The sequence below is a fragment of the Oncorhynchus kisutch genome, linkage group LG6, assembly GCF_002021735.2.
Source record: "Oncorhynchus kisutch isolate 150728-3 linkage group LG6, Okis_V2, whole genome shotgun sequence".
Taxonomy (NCBI): domain Eukaryota; kingdom Metazoa; phylum Chordata; class Actinopteri; order Salmoniformes; family Salmonidae; genus Oncorhynchus; species Oncorhynchus kisutch.
This window is the reverse complement of record NC_034179.2, coordinates 53,501,376-53,522,413: the sequence shown is the minus strand read 5'-3', so window position 1 is coordinate 53,522,413 and position 21,038 is coordinate 53,501,376. Positions and strand designations below refer to the sequence as shown.

The window sequence follows — 21,038 nt, the reverse complement described above, 5'->3', positions numbered from 1 at the left end:
CGATAGAAGGCTCACATTAGCTCTACTCTGCCACTGTGGACTTCAACAAAAAAATGGTAATGGACAATAGTTCACGTTGATGCACTTCTTGTTATTTATATATGTTCATCAATTCAGTGCTGCAGGGTATGAAATTGTTAATGATTTAGATGTACGAATCAGAGTGTGTGGAAAAAATACATTGACGTATGCGGGTGCATCAGCAGACAACCAAAACCTGGGGACGTACCAGAAAGGCTCTTAGTTGCCATAGAAACATTTATGGAGGAAATGAAAAAAGGAGGGAGGAAAAATACATAATTTTTGATGGTAACCCTCTCAACCGGAGGCATTCAGCACATATTGTAACAGAAAAGATAAATCGATCAAAGTTTTTAAACAATTCCAAAATACATAGTTTTTTTTGTGTTGTGCTGCTCTTTTTAAAGACCCATAGAAATACACAAGAAAGTACGTTTCTTCGTTTCAATGAATAAAACCTTGAACTCTGTACCCTTTTGAAGCGTAACACAATGTGGATGACCTACCTTTATGCACAAACTGTAGCTGATAAAGCATCTTATAGGCTGCATATTTTTGTTATGAATAGGGTATGTATGGTCTATACACTGTCACCACCTGGGTTAGGTGGGAAACAATAGCTAGCCATAACCCTCTAAGGTCGATGTCCACGCCCGCGGAAATCAAATTAGCATAATAAAACAATCCCCCTGAAAATAAGGGGTTAAATATTTTTTCTATATTTTTTAAATAACAAATGTTTCCTGATCTTTCTTATATCTCTTAGATATAGGACAGACACTCAGAACAAACTTCCTTTTGAATTTTTTGGGACGGATTATCTGTTCCATGTAGTGATTCTGTTATTCAATGCATTTGTATGGGCAAATAGCAGTAAGGGGAAAAGTAATTGTTGAATCAATTTTTTTTGGGATACGTCAAGGAGGCTTAAAATTCTATATCAAATCGCTAAATGATCCTTGGTATGACCTTCTTAAAACAATTTCATATAGCTTAGTAGAACCCCCCCCCACCACCCTCCTCTGGCTTAGACAGGGCTTAGAGTGTTATGGGTTAACAGAGAAAATGACTGATTAGCGCTTTCTTCTCTCTATTCTCTCACTCTCTCTTCTCGGTCTTTGCAGCAAGGAAAAACAAGAAGCTGATCCGATTTAAAGGTCAGCAGGCCACAACAGAGACAAACGCTCCCGCACCTGATGAAAGGGCCTGCACCCTGATCCCAAAGTCCATGCCCCAGCTGGTGCCCACCATGCTGTCCCTGCTTAAAGCCATTGAGCCAGAGGCCATTTACTCTGGCTACGACAGCACCATCCCCGACACCTCCACCCGCCTTATGACCACCCTCAACAGGTTGGGCGGACAGCAGGTCGTTTCAGCTGTCAAGTGGGCCAAGTCCCTACCAGGTAAGACCACCTGGTACACCTCCATTAACACTGACCATAGACAGCAGGGACCATTGTAGCACTAATTTGACTAACCATAATGGGCTAGGCTTGGTCCATTCCGTTTCAACTCAGGTAAATTCAGGAAATGAACTAGGTCTAAATCAAGTCAATCCAGTGACTTTCAAATGAATTATAATATTTTCAATTAATCTCATGATTTTCTATTTTATCGATCATGGCATGGGATTGAGTTGACACCCAGCCCCTAATTATGAGAAAGAAGGCACTTGGTTTGGTAATCGCCCCCAAGTATTTACCAAGACTCTGCCTTGGTCTCGCCCAGCAGCCAGCTAGCATGGAAGGGAAGGACTTGTGGAGAAATTAACCACTGAGTGGTTAAGCAAATATGATCTGAAAAGACTTTCAACACTTCCACTTTTGAAGTGTCAACAGTGAGAGACAATTGAACTGCAATTAAAGGCCACTTTCAGGGCTAACAGACTGCAACCATTTAGTCACATTTGGCGACCCTTTGACTTGGCTGTCCGAGTAAAAGTTTTACTTGGTCGCATCAGTGTGTGCTGCACATTCTACATGGTCACTACATGGCTGCAATACAGTGTATTGGAATTACACTGCCCGATCTTAGTCTTTATGGGGCTCCTGAGTGGCGCAGCGGTCTAAGGCACTGCATCTCAGTGCTCGAGGTGTCACTACGATCAGATCAGCGCTGTCTTAGGCGTCTCACAGTACGGACATTGCAATTTATTGCCCTGGCTACACCTGCAGTCCTCATGCCTCCTTTCAGCGTGCCTAAGGCACGTCCAAGCAGATGAGCAGGGACCCTGGGCATCTTTCTTTTGGTGTTTTTCAGAGTAACTATGACCTTAATTGCCTACCGTCTATAAGCTGTTAACGACCGTTCCACATGTAACGACCGTTCCACAGGTGCATGTTCATTAATTGTTTATGATTCATTGAACAAGCATGGGAAACAGTGTTTAACCCTTTACAATGAAGATCTGTGAAGTTATTTGGATTTTTACAAATTATCTTTGAAAGGCAGAGTCCTGAAAAAGGGACGTAGATTATTTTTTGCTGAGTTTATATTACTCAAAAGACCAACACTAACAACACTGCAATCCTGAACAATGCTCTGTGTGTTGTCTGTTCGTGCAGGGTTCCGGAACCTTCACCTGGATGATCAGATGACTCTGCTGCAGTGCTCCTGGCTGTTCCTCATGTCATTCGGCCTGGGCTGGCGCTCCTACCAGCAGTGTAACGGGGGTATGCTGTGCTTCGCCCCTGACCTGGTTATTAATGAGTAAGTCCAGAGCATCAGAGACACCTGGGAGGGCTGAAGCTGGCTGGGGGCTCTGGAGATGAGAAAGGTAGCCTGGTTGGTGGATGGATTTCTATAGATAGCTAGTTCAAGCAGAGCCTTTCTGGAGGTAGGGAAGGAAAGCTATATTGCTAGAATAAAAAATGTATAGGTCTACCAAAAGTCTACATCCCCTTTAACTTTTTTCACCTTTTGTTGCATTACAATGTTAGATTGATATATATATATATATATATATTACATTTGTCCATTGATCTACACAATACTCCATGTCAAAGTGAAAAGATAATTCTGAATATAAATGAATAAAAATTCAATAACTAAAATATAGTTGTTGCATAAGTATTCACCCCCTATGATTAGGCCAGCCTAAAATAGTTAAGAAGTAAACATTTGTGTTAACAAATCACATAAGTTATATGGACACACTCTGTGTGACATGATTTTTGAATGACTACCCCTTCCTCTTTCCCTCATACATATACCATCTGTAAGTCCCTCAGTCAAGTATTGAATTTCAAGCACAGATTCAACTACAAAGACCAGGGAGCTTTTCGAAAGTCTCATAAAAAAGGTTAGTAATTGGTAGATGGGTAATAATAACAAATCAGACATATAATGTCTTTAGTCATTAAGTTAATACTTCTGCTGTGGATGAAGTATTAAATCATCCAGACACATCAGATGCAGTCATTTTTCTGAAATAAGCTGCAGGACAGGAAGGAAACTGCTGAGGGATGTTACCATGAGGCCATTGGTGATTTTTAAACCAGCTACAGAGTTCAATGGCCGTGATGGGAGAAAACTGAGGATGGATCAATGACGTAAATTACAGAGTGGAAAGAATACAAATATATAGAATACAAATATTCCAAACAACAAGACACTACAGTAATACTGCAACAACAAACAAAAAACATGTGAAAGGAATACACTTTTTGGCCTAAATGCAAAGCCTTATGTTTAGGGAAAACACAATACATAACTGAGTAACTGCCTCCTCATTTTCAAGTATGGTGAAGGCTGCATCATGGTATGGGTATGCTTGACAAAGACTGGGGAGTTTTTCAGGATGAAAAGAAACCAGATGGAGCTAAGCGCAGGCAAAATTCTAAAGGAAAACCTGCCTCTGTTTGCTTTACACCAGACACTGGGAAAGGAATTCACCTTTCAGCAGGATAATAACATTAAACACAAAAGCCAGTTCTAGAGTGAAGTTGCTTACCGAGAAGACAGTGAATCTTCCTGAGTGGACAGTTTTGACTTAAATCTGCTTGAAAATCTATGATAAGAATAGAAGATTGCTGCCATGAATCCCAACAACTTGACAGCTTGAAGAATTTTGAAAATAAATTGCACCATACAGGTGTGCAGAGAAATCTCTTTCCCCAAGAAGTCTGCCAAAGGTGTTTCTAACATGTATTGACTCAGGGGGTGAACACTTACCTAATCAAGTTCTATTAGTGTTTTATTCTTCATTTAATTATTTTTTTTTTAAGTACAAATGGTCTTCCACTTTAACATTAGAGTATTTTGTGTAGATCGTTGACAAAAAATGACAAATCCATTTTAATCCCACTTTGTAACACAATAAAATGGGATTCAATCCAAGTGGGGTGTAGACTTGGGTCAGGAAATCCTGTCCATTCTATTAGGGCTGATTTCTTAGCCCAGGTTCACAACACTCTGTATCTTCAGCAGTATTATAGGCATAGCTGTCACTGTCATTATACACTATGTGAATTGCAGAGAGTGAAACGGGGTGTTGGTCTGATTATAACTGTCACTTTGTGTGTGTGTGTGTGTGTGTCTCAGTGAGAGGATGAAGCTGCCCTATATGACCGACCAGTGTGAGCAGATGCTGAAGATCTCCACTGAGTTTGTGAGGTTGCAGGTGTCCTACGACGAGTACCTGTGTATGAAAGTCCTGCTACTGCTCAGCACAGGTATAACATATTTACATTTCAAATCTTAAATAACATAAATGTATCCATAGATTAAAACACTTATTCATTATGGCCGTCCGATGCAGTTTGCTGGGGAAAAGCAGAACACATTTTCCTGACTTCTCAGATGTGTTCAAAAATAAGTGGAGAAAAGAAAAAGAGGAGGGAAACCAGACAAACTGAAGCTTTTGAATGAGCTTTGTAGAAATGAGGCCTCAGGAGGGGGGAAAAAACTCCCAGCGTGACAAGCCATTACAAAACCATATTTAAGCAGAAGATACTATTTATTGCAACATTGTTGACTGGGGAAAAAAACGATTTTATGCCTTTCAAATTACTCAAAATGAGTGGTTTTGGAAAGCGCGCACACACTTAGTGTGTTTTGATTGCTTCCTAAGGAAATGAAAATTACATTTACATGCAGAGCTGTGCTTTTTTTTTTTTTTTTACCAGTGAGCAATCTTTCTTGATTCTATTTCCAACCAGGACAGAATGTACACGTTTTCAAGTGTTTTATTTTGATTGGCTCATCGATAATGTTATCAACAGAATTCCAACTAGAAATGTAAAAGAAATACGCCAGGCGACCACTTTTGATCGATGTAGACGTATTGCTTGCTATTATAGACCTACAGTCCTCTCTCCTGTTAGTATTGTAAATAGTAGTGGTGTAACAGACCGTAGTTGATCCATGAACCGCGGATCAATTGCAAAGTTTAACTATCAAGTGTGTGAAATACAGTTTTACTGCCGATGCAGAGTTGCAGTGAAAAGATAAAGACAGATGCGTGCTGTGTTTTACTCTGAAGCCTGAAGTTGTGTGTACTGTTCACGTGAACGGGGAATGTTGAATCCCAGTGAATCTATCCTGGAAGCTCGCGTTGCAAAAAGCAAAGAAGACAAAAGAGCAGTGACAGACATGGCTAGCGGAGGAGCTGAAGAACTGGAAAAGCCTCCCGCTTCATTTAAGTCTCATGTATGGGAGCATTTTGGCTTCCCTGTCAATTATGATGACGGAAGAAGGGGGTGGACAACACCATTACGGTGTGTAGGCCTTGTGCCACAACAAAGCCGTATGATCATGGAAATACATCGAGCATGGCCACACATTTAAAGTGTCATCACCCTGGTGTGTCAGTGACTGGAGCCAACTCAGCCAAAGAGAACATAACTTCTCACCACGGCATTTAAGCAGCCCTTTGCTTACTGCAGAATCAGACCAGGCTAAAGCCATCACCAAATCTATTGGGATGTTTATCACTGCAGACATGAGGCCATACTCTGTTGTGGAAAACAAAAGGTTTAAAAATATGGTGAAAGTGCTTGAGCCATGCTACGAAATCCCCTCACGCACCCACTTCAGTATGAAGATCGTGCCAGATCTTTATGAATAGGAAAATATAAAAATGGTCAAATAATTATCCAGGGCATCCTCTGTTGCCCTCACTATAGACGGGTGGACCTCCCGGGCAACGGAAAGCTACATGACTGTGACTGCTCACTACATCACAGAGGAGTGGCAGATGCGAAGTCCGGTGCTACAGACCAGCCCCCTCCTTTGAGAGTCACACAGGCACAAATCTGGCGCAGGTACTGCCAGGAGCAGAGCGGAAGCTAGAGAGGCCCAATAGCAATATCCCAACCACCACAGATAATGCCAAGAACCAAGTAAGTGCAGTGATAGAAGCTGGACTGGTGCCACGGGTAGCTTGCTTTGCACATGTGATCAATTTAGCATCCCGAAGGGGAATCTCAGTGAACCAGATGGACCACCTCCTTGGGAGGATCAGGAAGGTGGTTCATTTTTCCACCGGAGCACAACAGCCGCTCATGTGGTTAAGACCAAGCAAGAAATGCTACAGCTACCAACCCACAAGCTCATACACGATGTCACAACAAGATGACATGTTGGAGAGCTATCTTGAGCAGCAGGCAGTTGTATACGCTGCACTGACAGACAACACACTGGAAAAAAAAATGAAGACATCGTCACCTTGTCTGATGATGACGTGAAAGTGGCAGAGGAGGTCCTCCAGGTGCTCAAACCCCTCAAAACGGTTACAACCCTATTGAGCACTGGAACTGCAACGTCTGTGTCCATGATCCTACCTCTGAAAACAAGGATTTCATTCACTATTGTTCAAAGGTATCATGCCTCATATTGGTCTTTAATTCAACAATTGCGCATTGAATATTTTATTTTAAGATTTTATTTAAACATTGAAAAGTTTCTTGCTTTAAGTGTTCTTTAAGTAATAAATGGAAAGCAAAGTTATATTTGTCTCACTTTTTGGGGGTGGGCGGCTAATCCGAAAAATGATCCGACCCGTGACTCAAAACCGTGATCCGAACCGTGAGTTTTGTGATCCGTTGCACCATTTGTAAATAGTCATTTGTCAGTTATTCTAGACTGGAGGCATAAAATCCTTCTCTTTCATGTTTGAAAAAAGACATCACTAGCTACATCGAAACCAGAAAAGTATACAGGGGAAAGCCAGTTTGTATCTCTCATCTGATAAGACAATTGGAGAGTATTTTACCTTTTTACCTCCTGTGTTGTTTTGCATAATCTCCTGTCCATTGAGTGCAGTTTTGCCTGGGCCCAAGTCCAAGATCCCAGAACCCTTCAGTCCAGGGTAGATCCTTCATCTGGCTCTCATCAGGGAAGAATGGGGCCTCATAAAACCCATTGTTACCTGTGGTTTTGCATATTTTCCATATACCTAAGTGTGGTTGTGATGGGACAGAGGGTGGTTTGTATGATACTGTAGTGGCGAGACGTTAGTGGCAGGATTACGAGCAGTTTTCAGACTGGGAGACTCTGGGTAAAAACTGAAACCTAACCTAACTGAATGTCCGAGTTTCTATTGTGTGAATATTGGTTGACTGAGTGAGGTTGTGTCCTTGACATCCAAAACTCTTTATTATGCCTTTTTTTAACGACGGAGACGTGAGGACTATATTGACGTACATTGCCTACTAAAACAAATCATGCACGATGAGTAAGATGTTATGTCTGCTTGAACCCCTCCCTTGCTTGTTCCCCCCCCACAGTACCAAAGGATGGATTGAAGAGCCAGGCTGTGTTTGATGAGATCCGCATGACCTACATCAAGGAGCTGGGGAAGGCCATCGTCAAGCGAGAAGAGAACTCCAGCCAGAACTGGCAGAGGTTCTACCAACTCACTAAGTTACTGGACTCCATGCAGGAGGTGAGTTTGAGCCCACCTGCTCCCACAGCCACACAACAGCATTCAGCAACACTCAGTAACACTTGCCAACGTTTTCCAGGTAGTTATGGAACCCAGGACTATCCTGGCTTAATAAACACAAAGAAAATTCAATGAATGAGCGTACATGCATACTCATCACCTCTTCTACTCATCAGCCTACCAATAAATCAACCTGTTTCCTCTTGGTTGGAGTACCTTATATCAGGGAGTCAAGTCTGGAAGAGTGTGACTTGAATACCTGTTAGAGATCCAATATGTATTAAGAGCAAGCAAGACTGTTTTTGTGTGTGTGTGTGTGTGTGTGTATTTGTGAACCTCTTGAGTTCGAGATGAGACCGTTAGAATGTATTACAAGCTTAATTTTCCAGCTATGCTATCAATATCAAAGTTGTTCATCATGGCATCAATGAGTGGTTTGACATAGTGTGTGCTGTACCAAACTGTAGCTACGCACCCTGGCATGTTGCTCTGTTGTTGCCATTGTGCTCTTAGTGAAAGACCTCAAAAAAAAATACCTGGTTGTTTCCACAGATGGTGGGGGGCCTCCTGCAGATCTGCTTCTACACTTTTGTGAATAAATCCCTTAGTGTGGAGTTCCCTGAGATGCTGGCCGAGATCATCAGCAACCAGATACCAAAATTCAAAGATGGGAGTGTCAAGCCGCTTCTGTTTCATCATGCCTTAAACCATGACACAATGCCTTAAAACCCCAGCCTCCCCTCTCGCCAGCCAGACCCACCTGTTTTCCCTGCAGACGTCCCACCAGGTCCCCTACCAGTACGGATTAATGTAGTGAGAGTGTGCACTCAAATCGGTTCCCAGAGGACTTGGGTGGATAGAGAATGTGAAAAAGAGAGAGAACAGGAGTGCAAGATTGACACTGACCATGAGCGAAATGGCAACAAACTAACTGACCCTTCTGGATGAAACAAGGATTCAACTCTTCTGGAATCGCGTTTAGACCGTGAATCACTTCAAAAGACTTGATCATTGTGAGATTGGAGGAATCAAATTTTAACAACAAAAAAAGAAAGGAATATTTTCTATTGATTTAATGCATGCACAGACCGCTGAAACGTTTACGCAAGAATATCAGAAAAGGGAAAACGTGCCTTTTTTTTTAGCTTTACAAGCTTTCCATAGCCATTTTTCTCAAACTGTCAAATGCAAGTATTTTGCATAGGAATTTAATATAAGCACCTTTGTATGTATTTGTGTCTGTTCTCTTTCTAAGCAGCCATGTTTATTTTCTAAAATGTGTAGTTAAATGATCCCTGAAGTTAAATGATCCCTGCAGTTAAATGATCCCCAGAAGTGGGGTGTACAGTAAATAATAAAACCAACTATATGTTCAATTCCATTCTCTGCAACCTTTCAGCAGTTGTTATGCTCAAACATTAGGTTGAATAGAAGGTTCCTGCCCATGTCTGAGCGTATGTCACAGACAGTATATCAGGGTTCCCCAAAGTCAGTAATGGGCCCCCCTAGGTCCAAGTTTAGTTTTTTGCCCTAGGAATACACAGCTGGTTCAAATAACCAACTCATCATGAAGCTTTGACTATTCCAATCAGCGGTGTAGTGCTAGAGCAAAAAAACAAAATGTGCACCCAGGGGGGACCCCAGGACCGAGTTTGGGAAACCCGGTAGTATATCATAATTCAACAGTAAGAAAAAAGATCAGATCAACTTCATGATAAATCATGTCTTCATGATAAAAGCAAGACTCCATCTTAAAACCATCCATGATTTGAGAGTTAAATGAAAATGGCAGCATTGGGCTAGGGAGATGGGATGGGAGTTTGCAGAATTGGCTAATGATCATATGGGATGGGAGTTTGCAGAATTGGCTAATGATCATATGATTGGTGTGTATATGTGAGTGAGAGACCGCAAAAAGGAAACGGCCTGAACACGTTTGTTTGTTCATATGATATTAAAACGTATGTATCTATTTTTTATATGATCCGTCAAGCTGAATTTTAAAGAGCATACGCAGTCACTATTCTCTGGGAGTTGCAAACAAATTGTTAAATTGCCCATGCTTAAAAGAAAAATCCACTCAAGTGATATTTTTTTCATTGGTCTACTGTTGAAACAGTCCAAAAATGTCACCAGTCAAGTTTTCAAGATGTAGGATTTTCAAGAAGCAACGTGTCACTTGCCACATCATCATCATGATGATATTGCATTTTGCATCATCATGATGGTTTAAAAGTCACCTGTATGTATTATTCTAGTGCCAAACTGCAATTTCTCAATTTTTTTCAAAATATGAAATGGAAAAACAGCAGAACTGTGTAATTGTTACACAGAATTTATTTCGCCGTCCTCTCACATTAGTTGACATAACATCGTTACAGTGGTTCGCAAAAGTTTTCACCCCCTTGGCATTTGTCCTATTTTGTTGTCATACAACCGGGAATTAAAATAGATTTTGGGGGGGTTTGTATCATTTGATTTACACAACATGCCTACCACTTTGAAGATGCAAAATATTTTGTATTGTGAAGCAAACAAGAAATACAAAAAAAAAACTGAAAACTTGAGTGTGCATAACTATTCAACCCCCCAAATCAATACTTTGTAGAGCTACCTTTTGCAGCAATTACAGTCCCCAGTCATACCCCAGTCTCTTGGGGTATGTCTCTCTAAGCTTGGCACATCTAGCCACTGGGATTTTGCCCATTCTTCAAGGCAAAACTGCTCCAGCTCCTTCAAGTTGGATGACTTCTGCTGGTTTACAGCAATCTTTAACTCATACCACATAATCTCAATTGGATTGAGGTCTGGGCTTTGACTAGGCCATTCCAAGAAATGTAAATGTTTTCCATTAAACCACTTGAGTGTTGCTTTAGCAGTATGCTTAGGGTCATTGTCCTGCTGGAAGGTGAACCTCTGTCCCAGTCTCAAATCTCTGGAAGACTAAAACAGGTTTCCTTCAAGAATTTCCCTGTATTTAGCGCCATCCTTCATTCCTTCAATTCTGACCAATTTCCCAGTCCCTGCTGAGGAAAAACATCCCCACAGAATGGTGTTCTCGGGATGATGTGAGGTGTTGGGTTTGCACCAGACATAGCGTTTTCCTTGATGGCCAAAAAGCTCAATTTGAGTCTCATCTGACCAGAGTACCTTCTTCCATATGTTTGGGGAGTCTCCCATATGCCTTTTGCGAACACCAAACATTTTTTCTTATTTTTTTTCTTTAAGCAATTGCTTTTTTTCTGGCCACTCTTCCGTAAAGACCAGCTCTGTGGAGTATATGGCTTAAAGTGGTCCTATGGACAGATACTCCAATCTCCGCTGTGGAACTTTGCAGCTCCTTCAGGTTATCTTTGCTCTTTGTTTCCTCTGATTAATGCCCTCATTGCCTGGTCCATGAGTTTTGGTGGGTGTCCCACTCTTGGCAGGTTTGTTGTGGTGCCATATTATTTCCATTTTTTAATAATGGATTTAATGGTGCTCTGTGGGATGTTGAAAGTTTCTGATATTTTTTTATAACCCAAGCCTGATCTGTATGTCTCCACAACTTTGTCCCTGACCTGTTTGGAGAGCTCCTTGGTCTTCATGGTGCTTGGTGGTGCCCCTTGCTTAGTGGTGTTGCAGAGTCTGGGGCCTTTCAGAACTGGTGTATATCTACTCAGATCATGTGACACTTAGATTGCACACAGGTGGACTTTATCTAACTAATTATGCGACTTCTGAAGGTAATTGGTTGCACCAGATCTTATTTAGGGGCTTCCTATCAAAGGGGGTGAATACATATGCACACACCACTTTTCTGTTTTTATTTATTTTCATTTCAGTTCACCAATTTTGACTATTTTGTGTATGTCCATTAGATTAAATCCAAATAAAATCAATTTAAGTTACAGGTTGTAATGCAACAAAATAGGACAAATGCCAAGTGGGATGAGTACTTTTGCAAGGCACTGTATTATTCTATACTTCAGAGTGCTAATTTCTGAAAGGAGTATTGCAAAGAAAATGTAACTACACCAGCTAACGGGGAGTAGAAGTAATGATTGTTATTCACAAGATCTTGTGCTGACGTTGCCAGAGGCAGCTAGGAACTGTAGTGAGAGTGTTGCAGCCCAGGACAGATGCTTACGCACTTCAGTACTTGGCGGTCCAGTTCTGTGAGCTTGTGTGGCCTACCACTTTGCGGCTGAGCTGTTGTTGCTCCTAGACGTTTCCACTTCACAATAACAGCACTTAATATGGGCAGCTCTAGCAGGGCAGAAATTTGATGAACTCACTTATCGGAAAGGTGGCATCCTATGATGGTGCCACGGTGAAAGTCACTGAGCTCTTCACTAAGGCCATTCTACTGCCAATGTTTGTCTATGGAGATTGCATGGCTGTGTGCTCGATTTTATACACCTGCCCGCAACGGGTGTTGCTGAAATAGACACTAATTTCAAGGGGTGTCCACATACGTTTGTATATATAGTGTAGAAGTAATTATCTCCTTTGATGTACTCACCACACACACCAGCTTATGCCATGTGAAAACCAAGGACATACAAGTAAAATTACTTGTGGAGTGCAAGTGCAGGAACATTGCGACAAGGCATTAGTATTGTGTTTCATTAGGCCAGGTTGGTTAACAAACACAAAATGGTAGCCATGTAGGCTGACTAGCTCAACCATACTTCTCAGTCATGGTGATGGAATGACCATGTGAGACGGATCCCCTGGTGCTCCTCTCTGTATGCGTTCCCTGTATGTGTCTATCATGGATTCTGGGGGGGGGGGTTGACATATTTTGGCTTACTTTCTCATACAAGTTTTACAGAGGACTTTGTCTCAGTTCTGGTTTTCAATTGGACAAACCAGCTTGATCACATCCTAATGATCACTGCATTGCCATACATGTACATACAGTAGCATAACATATCTCATGAAAGTGAAGCAGTTTGTTGATTATAATATGTTTCATGACAACTTTTGACAGAATAATTTTACATACCTGTATATTCCTATCTTTAAAAAAAAAAAAAAAAAAAAAAAAGCTAGACTTAAAGCCTTGAGAAAGGGAGACCAAGAGCCATAAAAATTGGGTTTAAATTCAGGACAACTTAACTATTGATGCTTTAGAAAATGGGTTTCTTTAAAAAAAAATACAATATTTTCAATATCAGTTTGATCCTCTTTGATATGAATAATTCTACTCAATATTTTTGTACATTGGGATGAGTAAGACGGTCATTATTTTATTTTTCTGTTTGTTGGTTTGTGCTTGACAAAGATGGATGTATTGCATATGTACTTAGACAGTGTTAAAACATGTCTGACTTGTAAGTAACTATAAATTATATAAATCAATGGTAAAGACTATGAAAGCACTGTGTTTTAGGAAATTAGAAAAGCAGGGTATTGGGAGGGGAAGAGGGACTGGAGTATATTTTGTATAGTACAACAGAGTGACCAAAGCAGAGAGAACATAAGTATTTGAGCAGTTACATTTACAGTGGCACTTATTATCCAATTATAGTGCTTATTATTTTATTTTAAAATATTTTGTAATGGTCTAGGCTTTGGTCTTTTGTATATTGCTGTGAGAATTAACCAGTCGCTTCGAATGTTTTTTGTTGTTGTTTTTTTTAGGTAAAAACTGTGTTTGAACGTAATCTACCGGAGAGAATTTGCACTACCACGTTTCATAATGAATAGGAAATGAGGAAGGTTGTCACTCAGTCTTTGACTTTCCTCATTTCCTGGTCTACGCACCACAAACTGCCTAAAATAATCTATAATGTTCATTCACTACCTCGTTTCAACTTCATACTAGTTGAGAAAGTCTATTTTCTGTATAAAATACATACAAATATTATCTTTAAAGATTAAGGGCAGATCATATTTCACTGGTATATGGCTTTCATTAAAGTCTGTTGTTCGTATTTCAGTTCTGTAAATGTAATCCAATGTAAAGAATATATGTTGTGTATTTGTTTAAAAAATATATATGTATTACCTCTGTATTACACCTCTTCTGTAGTCAATGTCGATATTTTCTCCTGACTAAAATATCTGTGTAGTTCTTTGGTTGGGTGCTCTAGCTTCGCTTCATGACCTCCGATGGTTATCAGTTGTTTCTCCATATAAATCTAAAATAAAGGGTTTCTCATTCACAAGTAATTTCTAAGGTCTCCAAATATGTCTTGATGGATGACAATTTTTCTTTACTGTGCTGGATGACATCAAATGCGTCAGATGTACATAAAAGTCCAAAAGAGCTGAAAAAAAGTACAATTTCCATATCACTGAATATTATGAAAATGTTTTGACTCCCTGTCAAAAACCTTCTGGGGCTGGGAACCTGTTCACCACTTGAGAAATGACCGTAAGCCTATCCTCTGTGTTTAAGGAATTACTGGTGCTTTCAAGACAACTGGGGACTTGGAATAACCATCTCCAATGGTTTTGAATGGTTATCCAACTCAAATTACAAGTCGGGAACTCTGGCATCATCCTAGAGCTCCAACTTATCTGACCTGAAAATCACTGACAATTTTTCCCAGGCAGAGCTAGTTTCCCCCCCGTCCCCCCCGAGTTCCTAGGTCTCTTGAACGCACCATACATTGTTTGAAGTCTGAGGTCATTGATAGGATGTGCGTTATCTGGAGCATGCTAACATGTCCATTATGAGGTACATGTTTTATTCCGGTGAAGTGTCGCTTTTATCTCAGCCAGCTCTGTAATCACAATCCTATTCTGTCATATTTAGTTGGGCACAATGTATCAACATTTTGCAACCCAGCAAAAAAAAATGGGGGGGTTCCTATTGAACATCTTCAGGTGGTCCCTCCCTGTTTTAGGGCTTGGTTCAAACCATATCGAGGAAGATCTGCAGTGTAGCACGATTGAAATTTAAAGGCGTTCCCCGTAAATGCTGCATATGTCAGCTCAATTGAAAATTACCTTTACATTTCAATCGTGCTATTGAATCGAGCCCATAGTCTGTTTTGTTCTGTTTGGTGCCTAATGAATATGGCCCAGGTGTGTCTTGCGACAGCTGGAGATCGAATTTCAATATTGAAACAATGTTGCACATGTCAGCGAGACAGACAGCAAGGTTAATACAAATCTCCTGAAAATCAAATGCTTGTCTAAAAGAAATGGGTGATAATGTCTAGATGCTTTTTACAGTGTAGATCTAGTATATAAATTGCCTGGCTGGGATGATGAGACAGTATGCGCAATCAGATGGAGCAGAGTAAATACTTGTTGAGTAGACGCCGGCTGGAATGTGTTTTTTAACCATTCAGCATTCATGATAAGACCCACCCGTTGTATGAAGTAGGGTTAGCATTACTCAGAACAGCTCTATAAAATCCAAGGCACCGAGACTTGAAGAAACTAGGACAGCACTGCCAGTTTGTTTATCTTTAATAGATGAAATTCTGTACAACCTTGTTCATGATTTATTTGATCAGAAAGAATATTAAGGCTCCCAATGGCCATGAACCAAATGACGACAAATTTAGCAACTGAGATGCTAAAATTAACTTAGTATGCTACAATACAAAATATAAAATTTGCTAGTTAAAAAATGTGATCTTATCAAATGTCATGTATTTACAAATGTTATTACACCCCAAAAGAATACAGTTCAGGATCTCATCTTTGAAATTATTATAAATACAAGGCTTACATATGAACAAAGTAGTCTAGTTTCACATAACACTCCCCATTTATATACATGTTAAGAAATGAAAGAAGAAAAAAAAAAAATGTTATTGTCCTAAATGAAAACAGTTCGGTTAACTTCCTTTCCAGGTTTATCGAGACAATTTCACCTAGTAGTTCTGAGCAAAAAAAAGAGCTATACAAAATCTGTCGAACAGGGAGTAAAGACATTCAGGATGCTCCCACCTCTATAATGTGCAGGTAGGTAAACAGCAGTTGTGTTCTGTCTTGTCTAGGGGAATACCGGGCAAGGCAGCAAGTGCTCACATTTATAGCAGTATTCACTGAAAAACACTCCCCATCATTTAGAGATGAAAGCTCCCTACACAATCATCTTCATTCCTACAGACCGTACTGTACACTGGAAGAGCAGTAGGGCTGCAGAGTGAACTTTTCCCCTTTTACGTATCCCAAAACTAAAACGTCTTCCGAAGTCCCTCCCAACTGCTAATAGAAGACGCTAAAAGAAGTGGCAGTGCATTTTAATGACACAAGGACTGTCTGAATATGGGAATGAACCTACGTCGCAACAACTCAATGCATCTCATGCATGCACGCACGCACACACATCAGTCTGCTGCTGAATTCCAGGTACATGACCATGCACAGCAGGAAGCGCTCTGTGCTCCAGACTCTTCCAATAAGTTGTAGGGGCACAGTGCAACTGCGTGGTCTCCCCAGTCCAGTACAGTCCTGGTCCAGGGCTACAGAAACTCCACGTAGTTCTCTGGAATTAGGCCCTTCCTGCCGTCTAGGATGCCTTCCAGCCAGCCAGGCTCCCTCGAGTGATGAACTGAGGGACCAGAGACAGATGCACATAGCTTAGCTGTTCTCAACAGTTAACTGCCTTGTGTTATTCAACATTTAGATAGTCCCCATTTGAAAGCAGAGATCCATATGGTGAGTGGCTACTGACAGCTGGAATGGTTGCACTCTGGTGGCTTTGGGAAGAACGGGAGATGGGGCAACACACACCGCTGCGTACCTTTTTGTGAAGGCGGTATAGGATGAACAAGACCCCAGTGTACAACTGTGACCCCTAGCAGCACTGAGACCCCAAGCCACCCTCTTCCTGAAATAACCCAAACTAGTATGATGTGTGAAACCTGAAGAGCCATATCGGGCTGGCTATAGATAGAATTTCCATAAGGGGTCATGGAAATGACAACTTAAAGTACTTAAAGGGGTAATTCAAATTGTAAATGTCTCAGTCCATTTAGCATGTGGTTTCTATATTTTTTCTTTCTTTTTTTTTTGAACAAATCAAATATAGGGACTGATAAATGACAGGTTACTCAGAGTTAAGAGAGCTTTTGCAAACAAATGAATGTGTAAACTCTCGATTAGGTCTTGAATAACATAGGGCTCTATTCAATATGTATCGCTGAAGAGTTACAGAAATGTAAAAGTCATTTCCTATTGAGCCGACATCTGCAGCGTTTGCTGTGAATGCAGTCACCGCTAATGTGGAATTTCCACGATAAGGATTGAATAGAGCCCCTAGTCTTGTTTTGGTAGTTAGGAACTGTAGCTAGGAAGGCTTCGGCAAAACCTCCCAGGAGCTATGGACCTAGGGTGTGCCCCAAATGGGACCCTATTCCCAATATCAGGGGTAGGCAACTAGATTCAACCGCGGGACAATTTTTGTTGAGGGGCCGGAACATATGTATTTGTATTTGAAAATAACAATTTCATACCTTGATTACATTGAGACACAATCACATATCTATTTTTATTTGTAGGAATAAATGGTGAACAGATTTACTAAATTAAATTCATTTTTATTTATTTTTTGACCCAAAACTAAAATCTCTCATGGGCTGGTTTTGATCCATGGGCCACCTGTTGCCAACCCCTGCCCTATATAGTGCACTACTTTTGACCAGGGCCTCATTCAATCATTTTTTTCATCTTTCTTCCTGTACCTCAGCAACCTGGGTGGGTGTGTGGCTGATTCCCACGCTACTAAACTCTGCTGTTCCCTAAGCATAAGACCCTGGACACAACCAGATATACACTATAATCCTTCTGGCACTAAGAGACCTGTGAAGACAGGCTACACTGGTTTTTGACATTCACACAGTGTATTTCATAAAATCAAAATAACTATTTTCATCTATAACCCTACTCGCTCAAATTGCAGCCCTGTCTACAGTAAATGTCATTCTAATTGGTGAGAGGCACATTTCTCCTCCTCAGCTAGCTTTAATATTATTTTAATGTGGTTTTCATAAGAACAATTGGGGGGGGGGGGAATTAAGACAGAGGCGTGAGTCAGTGTAAATAAGGCTGTGGTTGCGGGACGATTAAGATAAGGTACGAGTGGATCACTGGACCCTGGAAGCCTGGCTAGGATCAGATGCATCCCTGTAGAAGATAAAAAAGATAAGGCAAGGTAATGACAAGCCTCCTTGCTGCTGCTCCTCCACCACCACACACTGGTACCAGGGAGGATGAAGAAGAGGAGGAATACTCACATTGCAGGCCAGCCGAAAACCCACGGTTAATTTCTCCTCTGACCAATCAATGTAAGGTTTTAGAATAATACCATCCCACATTTGTCTTTTAGATAACAGTCACACTGGTCCATACTCACCATTTTCAAAGATGGTCCCTGCAATGAACGAGAGCTCAGAGATGTGCTCCGCCTTGCAGGCGTAGAGTGCCCTAGCCTTCCTGCCTGGGACACTAAAAAGGGAGAGGGAGAATGACATGTTATAATCCAACTCACCAGGATATCACATTGGGCACTTTGAGTGTCCCTCCACTCCTAACTATCTCTTGGGAGCAATGAAAGGTAAAGCACCGACTGTGTCAGTGTCTCATAACATCATCATTGCTCCCGTATGGAAAGTCTCGGTGTGCCTACAATTCACTTTTCCCCCCCATAATCATCGGCCATATAAATACATTCATATAGTTGGACAAGAAACTATGTCCTTGTAAAGCAAAATGCAGCAATGAATTATGCTATAAATCTGGCTGCAAGAGTTACCGTCAGTAGACTTATTTCCCGACAGATATTTACACAGCTACCAAAAAATGGCCCAAGGTTATTCTAAACCTGTCTAGACCCGACTCCGGGTATTTATAATCTGGAGTTCATCTGAATTACCTGGCTACATGCATAGAAACCTTTGGAAGCCTGATAGACTGGCTGTAAAGTGCATTAACCAAAGATGAGTCCTTGATCCACGTTACTAACACCGTTTTCACACTACTGAGCTGACCCAAGCTGTACTTTGCGGGCCTGGTTACACATCGGCCGTAGTTGCTGGATTCTTGTCGGGAAGGAAATAATGAATCCGAGCTAGTACAGTGCCGTTCAAGTTGGCAGGATAGTGTGGAAAGGGTAAGCCTCAGAGTGATCAGGAACTGTCTGTCAGTTATCATGCACGGTGGTGGGGGAGAAGAGGAGGGAGTGCAGCAGTGCAAAGCTCCAGAATTAGCATTGTGGGTAAGGAGGTGCGAGCGAAGCTGGAGTGGTGGGCAGAGTTGGCGTGTCGTGGTGACACACCTGATGGGGGAGGAGTCACTGGAGGTGGAGGAGGCCGGCTGGGGGCTGGAGGATGCAGAGAACATCGGCCAGGAGGGGGAGCGCGGTGAGGCTGGGCTGAGAGACACACAAACAACAGCCACAATGACTACAGTGACAGCATGAAGTGGCTATACCCAGTATTGAGTGTAGGGACGTGAGGCAAACTGGACAGGCCACATACAGGCATCAAGTGGAACTAATCATCAGCTGGAATTTGGTTGTTCTTTGTTGGTTTTATATGATGACAATTCCCACTACACTCGAGTGGTTGTAGTTTGATGGCATCTGTGATAAAATATATAATGTGGAACTGGTAAGTGCTGGCAACACTGATACTAGGTGATGTGTTATTGTGCCTGCACAGACACATCTTGCCTCATGCAATAACTGAACTGTCGTGTTATTTGTGATGGATTTGTGTCATTGGTTAGTGACGAAAGGGCGGGAAGAAGACATCCATACCTCATTGGGATACTGGTGTGGCTCTTTGGGTTCAGCCTGGAGTCACAAAGGGAGGAGATGGAGTTAGTCATGCTGCTTCACATTACAGTTGAATACAGTGGTTATATAAGGCAGGCTGAAGCCTATATTTAATATATGGGTACTGTGCTTCTACACAGTATGTGCTGTCAGATTTAGAAACACGTCCATCAGTGACAAAAGTGCAGACCACGAATAACACTTTCCACATAGCTTCCACATAACTTCCACATAGCTAGCTTTGCCTGCTGCAACGTAACACCCTTCAGAAACTCACTGACCCAATCTGCCCTGCGTGAAAATGCCCCAGGCCACACGGATACACCAACATAGCAGGCATGTGGCTAGATGGCTGCGAGCTAGTCACCATTCAATGAAGAGTTTGTTTGTTGGTATGTGTTAGAGCGTGCGCGCCACTGCCAAACAGAATAAAAATAGAGTGGAGAATAGTAATGTTTATCATCCCTATGCCTCTCAGTCATCTCTCCATCCCTCTCTCTCCCCCCAGTCATCCCTTCCCAGCAATGGAGCTGGAGATTCATTCATTCACACTCTCTCTCTCTCTCTCTCTCCCTTTCTCCCTCCCTCCCTCCCTCCCTCCCTCCCTCCCTCCCTCCCTCCCTCCCTCCCTCCCTCCCTCCCTCCACAGGAGTGTGATATCGACATGCAACCTACTCCATCCGTCAGTGATTACGGTGACATGGGGATGGGCCCTGGTAAGATTGCCAACATGAGAGGTGGTGGGGGAGGGTTGTGCACCAAGGAGCAGGGGAGGGGAGGGGTTCCCAATATATTGGGTTCCCAATATATGGCCATCGATGTACAGATCCAGGATCATTTAATTCATACGCATCAATCCCATTATTTATAGGCTGCAACTGATTCCTCTTCAGTGATTCCAGCTAGTGTTGCCATGGTGATGACATTAAGTAATTTTGTAATGAACTCAAACACACTAAATCACATACCAAGGTGTACAGATCAATTGTTTTGTCATTTAAAAAACATATTTTAAACACATTTTTATAATCTACTTCAGGTACATACATCTCTCTCCCTATATTTATCTACCATGTTTTATTTAAAAGTGTCTTTTGAATGCATCTTTCAACACCACTGTATATCTCTAGCCTAGCAGCACATTTCTCCTCCTCCCAGAGCGGCACACTACCCCTAAGCTGGCTTAATGAAATTGATCCCACGCTTTTTTCACAGACTCCATCAATCTCGACATCATTAAATTACATAGTGCCAGGCCCAGAGAGCTTTATACGATGGGGTTTCAACACTGCCAGACTAAATACAAATGACCCCCCTAGGTTACTCAGCTGCCTCTGGTCAAATGTAATGCAGGATATTACTGCTCAGGGTGCCTTGTTACATGAATAGGGAGAACACAGGAAG

At 41.6% G+C, this 21,038-nt stretch overlaps 2 protein-coding genes across 5 annotated transcripts in view; one reads left to right on the top strand and one right to left on the bottom strand.

The window, feature by feature from the left end:
* Positions 1-12,938, top strand: part of LOC109892980 (glucocorticoid receptor) — an 89,061-nt gene extending 76,123 nt beyond the window's left edge. For 2 of the 3 annotated variants that reach the window (XM_020485920.2, XM_020485921.2), the window contains exons 6-10: positions 1,146-1,424; positions 2,586-2,730; positions 4,564-4,694; positions 7,749-7,906; positions 8,459-12,938. In XM_020485920.2, the coding sequence (XP_020341509.1) occupies positions 1,146-1,424; positions 2,586-2,730; positions 4,564-4,694; positions 7,749-7,906; positions 8,459-8,632 (887 nt within the window). In that variant the 3' untranslated portion in view covers positions 8,633-12,938. The remainder of the gene's footprint in view (positions 1-1,145; positions 1,425-2,585; positions 2,731-4,563; positions 4,695-7,748; positions 7,907-8,458) is intronic. The other variant, XM_020485922.2, reaches the window with a different exon arrangement.
* Positions 12,912-21,038, bottom strand: part of LOC109892979 (rho GTPase-activating protein 26) — a 126,719-nt gene continuing 118,592 nt past the window's right edge. Inside the window, exons 21-24 of one of the 2 annotated variants that reach the window (XM_031826933.1) lie at positions 19,617-19,652; positions 19,134-19,229; positions 18,213-18,304; positions 12,912-16,409 (exon numbers count right to left, since the gene is read on the bottom strand). In XM_031826933.1, the coding sequence (XP_031682793.1) occupies positions 16,321-16,409; positions 18,213-18,304; positions 19,134-19,229; positions 19,617-19,652 (313 nt within the window). In that variant the 3' untranslated portion in view covers positions 12,912-16,320. The remainder of the gene's footprint in view (positions 16,410-18,212; positions 18,305-19,133; positions 19,230-19,616; positions 19,653-21,038) is intronic. The other variant, XM_031826934.1, reaches the window with a different exon arrangement.